This window comes from Scleropages formosus, chromosome 4, assembly GCF_900964775.1.
Source record: "Scleropages formosus chromosome 4, fSclFor1.1, whole genome shotgun sequence".
Classification (NCBI taxonomy): Eukaryota; Metazoa; Chordata; class Actinopteri; order Osteoglossiformes; family Osteoglossidae; genus Scleropages; species Scleropages formosus.
The window spans coordinates 29,213,090-29,219,602 of NC_041809.1; the positions used below are offsets into that span (position 1 = coordinate 29,213,090).

A 6,513-nucleotide genomic window follows, 5' to 3' on the forward strand; every position below is an offset into this window, starting at 1 on the left:
TGCACCAGCGTCCTGTTAGCTGCTCAAAACAGCCTTTTGTTTTCTGTGGAAGGCGGAGAATCTGACCGCTGTGATTAGGTTTAAAGAAAGGCGAGCGTGTGGAAAACAGGGCCCTTCATGCAGGTGTTTCCTGTCCACTCACTAGCTGTTTCCTCCTGGTTGTTCCATAACACAGCTAATGTTTACACTGGGGGAGGGGGTCGGAGAATCACATGAAAGCAAAACGCATCATCTGGACAGGCTACATAGAAAGTGTTCAACTGAGATTACTTACATTCATTCGTTTAGCAGATGCTTTTCTGCGAGTGCAGACAAATAAAGCAACACAATACGTACAGGTTATCCCCAGTTAGAGCAGCTGAGGTTTTTTAGTCAGCGTTGCATTAAAAATTCATTTTAAGTATCATTTTAATGTTTCCAGTTTATAGATTCAGCCAACTTGGTGATGGAAAAAGAGAGCGATCATGGAATCACAGCGTTACATTGCCCTGGTCCATACAATTGCAGCATAATTATATACTGTTACCATGCTCTAAAAATACCATGGTTAAATAAAAAAAGCAAAGTCTGTCTATGCACAGAGACAATTCACACAACAAGGTGTGTGTCATACTTTCCTGACTCCTCAGCCCTTTTCGACCAAGTGCTTTAGTGCAACCGTACTTCAAAAGTTATGAATTATACAATATGGATACCTTAAGCCTAATATTGTTGAAAAATTTCAGCTAGTTATATGATTTATGCTGATTCATATGGTGGATTGTGACAAATTGACTTTACTCTAGAATCAAGTGCCTGCATCCAAATCTCTCCCTCTGTTTTTGTCATGTACTTTCATATTGTTCTCTCTGCTAAAGGACTAAATGTCAATTTAAATGTGCAGCAGTCATAGTGTACTGCCTTGTGTATTGCATGTTCTGAGGACAAACTAAAAATTAATTTTACTAGAGTTTAAAGAAAAACTAGACCTTTTTACTTCTGTTTGCATGCAGGTTTACTTTACAGAACTACACTCAGGCAGGACTGTAGGTACAAAACACACTTCTGCCATTTCAGGGGGAACAGATGGTCTCTGGTTGCATAATAGTTAAACTTGCAGCTGTCTTTTCTGGAAGTTGAAGCTGTGACATGAATGCATCATGGGAGGAAATCTTTCAGCAGCTTCAAGGAAAATCTGGACCCCCTGTAACCTCTGAACTTGCCCTTTCTCCAGGCCCCATTTGGCAAGAAAATTGTTGATTCACAGCCAAAGGAAGATCATTGCTGATGTATCCTCCAGAAAGGCACACAACTGACTTGATTTACCTCATACAACTTTACACCATTAAAATATGCATTATTATAAAGATGCATTTCTTTCACTTTGTGCATATGCAGACACAAAATGCTATGTTTTATAGGAAAAAAAAAGCCAAAACAAAAAACAAGAGCTGAAAGAAATGCAGACTATCAAAGCTAGAAGGGCATATTTGATTCCTGTGCGTGACCTGTTCATTTGAAAGATAATGGCATCTCCCCGTAAAGTCTTCCTCTTGCCGTAACTCCCTGGAGGAAAGTATTTACCCTGAATACTCCAGTATACATTATGCAGCTATGAAAAAAAATGCACAAACTACAGTAAGAAATTTTGGAGAAAAGCATTCACTAAATTGAAAAATATTTTTCTAACAGACTGGAAAATCTTTGAAATATTCAGAAGTTTTGGCTCTAAATATGAAGTAGCTACATCATAATGACAAAGGTGGCTATAGAGATGAGTCATTACAATTACAAACATGTTCATTTTAAATTAGAACTGGCACTCAACATTTTAAAGTGAGTTTCTAAAAGAGAGCTAATTGAGTCTGGACAGGGCAGCATACAGCCAGCACAGTATTTCAATGCTATTGAGAAACAGACACCCCAGATTCAGTATTTGGTAGCAAAACCTTTGGTTTTTAAAAATTTAAAAAAATAAATCACTGCAGTTAAGCACTTCCTATTGTCATTGCTGAAATTTCTGCACCTCTGCACTGACACCTTGGCCCACTCTTCTTCATATGGTCCAAGAACCCCACTGCTGAGAAAGACAAACCCTATTGCCATCTACCAAAACATACCTGAACATTCCAAAAATCCTTCTTTGAGGATTTCTTGACTGATGAAACCAAATTTGTGCTTTCTGGTAAAGCACAGTCTCCATGTTTACAGAAAACAAAAGCTTCAAAGAAAAGAATACCTTCATTACAGGGAAACATTGATGAGGTTTAATGATGTTTCAGGGTTGCGTTGCTGCCTCTGGGTGCCTTGAACATCTGTATGGCATCATGAAGTCAGAATACCAAGGCATTTTGTAGCATCTTCCAGCACCTTTACAACCCCAAAACATCAAAAAGCACCCAGAAATGGTTCAAGACAAAAGTGCTGGACTGTTATGAAATGACCAGCAATGAGTTCTCAGTCCCACTGAAAACACCAGCTGGGAAAAGATTCTTCAAATGTGGGAGAACTGGAACAGTTTGCACCTGAAGAGTGACCCAAAGTGCCAGTACAGCTAATACCACAGAACCTGTTTGATTCAGGACTTAATATACCATTTAAATCAGAAAAATTAAGTGGTGTCTAAATTACAGCTGTAACCAGTCACAAAAATGGCAAAATTGTCAACATTTATGAAATTCAAATCTGCTGGAAAACAAGTCAATCCTCACCAGCATAAAATGAGCACTTCACGTATCTACTGAAACAAAAAAAAAATATCCTCAGAACAGCAGCTCTGCAATCCATTCTGAAATGGCAAGAAATGCATGAGCAGTTTATGTGAGGGCTGCCATTCAAAAATCACATTTGTCTGAGGCTGATGCTCAAAAAGGTAACCTGGAGTTAAAGACTACACCCATAAGCTATGGGGGGGAGTTTGAGTGGGAGGAAACCAGAGCACCCATAGGAAACAAACAAAAAGAGCCAGATTCAATCCTACATTAACACACACAGCGCAAGCACTGCAAGGCACTAGTGTTCCTACTGCACCACCATGTCAGAGTAAGGGAAGAGGTTGAGCATGGCTAAAAGTACTAAGCTCCTAGCAACAAATCATTAATCTTTTAAGTGATGCTAGCATTTTAACTGCAATACTAGTAACATTCATTCCATAAAGGGCAGATTGATATTTCATTTCAGAACCACCAAAGTAATGCAAAACAAAATGGCAACTTTCATAAAAACATGAAATTTATTGAACTGTATTCCATATCCACACATAAAACAATTTAATGTCCAGTACAGAACCAAATGGGTTCTACAAGCTGGTGTAGAAACATGGTACATGTTTTGGTATCCAGCTAAGGGTTTACACCTCCACAGTAAGGACAACATTTATAGTACTCCCATTATATTGATGGAAGAGTCACATTAGTTTAGCCTTTTGGACAAGTTAGATTAAGTACCACAATAGCAATTTTAAATATCCGCTTACACGTATTAATGCACTTAATGCACCTTGTCTGAAATGGTTTAGTAAATTGTATTACTGTATGTATTAAACAATTATAGCTATATTTACATAACTATACAGCAGTTCAGACCACTGGCAAGACTGCTAGAAACACAGAACAGTAATGAAGTGTGTCCATTTGTTAGTTACCACATAGCTTCTTCAGAAATAAGAACTCCATAATCTTCTAGAAAAAGCAGTCTGGACGGAAGTCCTCTCACTTGTGAATCTTATGCATTGGCAACACTTCTGAAAACAGATGTCGTCCACCTAGCTCGACACCTTGGATCAACTCACTGGGCCAGCCCCAGCATGAAAGCTCCACCAGCCCCACAGCATAGGAGGAGGGATCATAGGTGTCAAGCTCATAGCAGAGCACCAATGCAACTTGAAGACCTGCACACTCTTGGCACTCAGTACCAAGAAAAAGGTTGTGTCTGATTACGTAGAAGACACTGTCAGAGAATGTGCCTTCATTTCCATTGGTAGAACCAACTTGGTTGAAGACCGAAGTTCTGCCTTGTCCTTGCAGATATCACTGGCTCTGCCTTCCCCAAGAAGGTCAATTACACAGCACATCCAGCCATCTGCAGGGGGCTTTCTGAGGGCAGGATTACTAGCGGGCTCTCCAGCTCCGGAGGCAGTCGGGACTGGAACTTCTTCAGCTGCTCAGGGCTGGCTAGGTTCTTCAGCAGGTTGTTCTCACGCTCCAACTGGTTGTTTTTCTCAGCCAGCTCCTTGATCTGCTCCTTGAGAGTTTCCACCTCTTCTCTTACAGCAAACATCAGGTGGTCCTTAACAAGATCCTGCACCAATAAGGGGGGAAAAAAAATCTGCCCCGTAAGGTGGCTGAAGTCTTGCTGACACACATACTTTTCCTAAACAGACTTATCTGCATGCACACAGCTGCAGCAGCTGCGTGTTGTCATTTTTGCTGACAGTCCATCAGTGCAGCTTTGACTAAATCGAGTTCTGCAATCACACAAGTGTGCAGTTATTAATCTGATAAATAATTGTGTTTTTTTTCCTCCATCACATATGGGGAGCATCACCTCTCTTCACTTGCACCACCAAATACCAAAAATCAAAATGCAAGCTTTCCATCTAGTTGGACAACACAGATTTTGGATTGGAAACCGCTCATTACGCAGACAGCGATTTAGATTTTTTTTTTTTTATAAAAGTATTAAAAAAAAAAAAAAAAAAAAAAAAAAAAAAAAAAAACTTTGCATTAACACTCGTTAACAGACGGTTGTAAAGCACTTCACTTACCATTGCTTGTTCTATCTTGTTGTCGATGGCGACGACGCTAGCACCAGAGGCACTGGGGGGGAAGAAGAAAGTGGGGAAAACTGCGTCAGAACAGGCCGTTTTTAGTGGAGTTGAGAGAAAGTGCCTGTTTTAAGTAAGGTGAAGTGTAAATTGGTGTTCTGCTGTAGTAAAACGGTGAAATAATTCGGTGTGGAAAGCCGGCGAGAGCGACCGCCGCAGTAAGAAGCCGGACTGAGGCGGATATGCGGCTCAAACCCACACGATCTAGTCGAAACCGGCGCGCCGGTCCACGCGACCCACACGCGCAGCCGCGCCTTAGTAACAGTGAGTATCGAGTGCGGCGGAGCATCGGCGCCAAACGGCAGCGCGCGGCGGCCCCAACTCGGCTGTGAGGCTTCACCGCCAACAACAGTCAACACTGAAGTTCAGTTTTCGGACGCACCACTCGCGGCTTATTCTTTAAGCTTTTCGCTAAGAATGCATGACTTGCGAGCGGTCATTCCAGCGTCAGCTGTCGACAACTCAGGGAAACTACTGGGGAGGAGAGACGGTGAGGTGGTGGGGGAGCAGGCAGCGACCGCGGCTGGGTTTGTCGTTACCTGTTGTCCAGCTTCACGGACACGACGTCCCCTCCGAGCAGCGAGGAGAAAAACGAGATGGAGAAGTTGTGCAGCTGGTACACGGCCACTTCCATCGGTGTTTTAAACATCTCTGTGCTCATGACCCACGGCGCTACTCGCAAGTCTCTCGTGCTGTCTGATAGATCCGTGCAAATGTTGCTTATTTCCAAGTTCCTGTGCTTGTATTAAAACGGTTCTACGCCTATTGCGCTTGCGCCTGCACTACACCGGCACGACCACTTCCAGTTCGTTTCCTGCGTTTGACTTCCACGAGTCGTGCTGCCTATTAAATAATGACCTTCGCGTGACGTCACGCCGCCTGCAACGACGTGTGAATATTTTATTCTAATCAGTGCTTTATGTGTGGCATATATTTTCAGTACACCTATGCACTGGGAAGGACCGTTGAGATAACCAGAATATATTTTAAAAGAAGAGGATTATTGCTTTTTGTTTTTCTTTATATTACATAAATACAATAAAACTATTAATCGTAGTAGAAACTTAAATGTGCAGTGATTTGGTCAAGATTTGTTTGTACCATCCATCCATCCAATGATCCATCCATCCATCCAGCCATCCATCCGATTTCAATAACTGCTTGTCCTGAGCAGGGTCGTGGTGATCCTGAGCCTATCTCAGAAGCATTGGGTGCAAGGCTGAGGTGGGGTACATCCTGGAAGGGATGTTGTACCATTGAATTATAACCATATTTTGTACTGAAGAATTCCAAGATAAATTTGCCATTTACAAAAATGTGTCAGTGATTTCAACAGCATCAATAATATTATCAGCATGAGGGCTTACACCTTTGATATAATTCTGATAATGGCACTGTCAAGTATGGCAGTCTTGCTGTTAATCTTGTCCTTTTCAGCCTCTTTGTGCTTCTCCTGCACCGCTATCAGTCAGTGCTGAAATGCCCTCTAGTGATGCAAACAGTGTCACTGTCTCATGACATTCTGGACAGGATGGGACACTCCATCAATAATCCCTTGTACTATACCCAAATAACTTGTAAAAATATGTAAATGCTGGTAAAATAATTTATATTTTTATACACTCATTCATATCAGGATAGTTTGTATATTTTCACCTCATGATAGGCAGAATGCAGTAAAATACAGGAAAATTTCTATGAAATTAAAG

At 41.5% G+C, this 6,513-nt stretch overlaps 1 protein-coding gene across 1 annotated transcript; it reads right to left on the bottom strand.

Moving 5' to 3' along the window:
• Positions 1-3,229: 3,229 nt before the first annotated feature.
• LOC108934240 (TSC22 domain family protein 3-like) lies at positions 3,230-5,611 on the bottom strand. Its single transcript, XM_018751803.2, has 3 exons — positions 5,344-5,611; positions 4,745-4,796; positions 3,230-4,278 (listed from the first exon to the last, which is right to left on the bottom strand). Exons 1-3 carry the CDS (start codon positions 5,463-5,465, stop codon positions 4,039-4,041), a joined length of 414 nt encoding a protein of 137 aa, XP_018607319.1. The 5' UTR covers positions 5,466-5,611; the 3' UTR covers positions 3,230-4,038.
• Between the last annotated feature and the right edge of the window lie 902 nt (positions 5,612-6,513).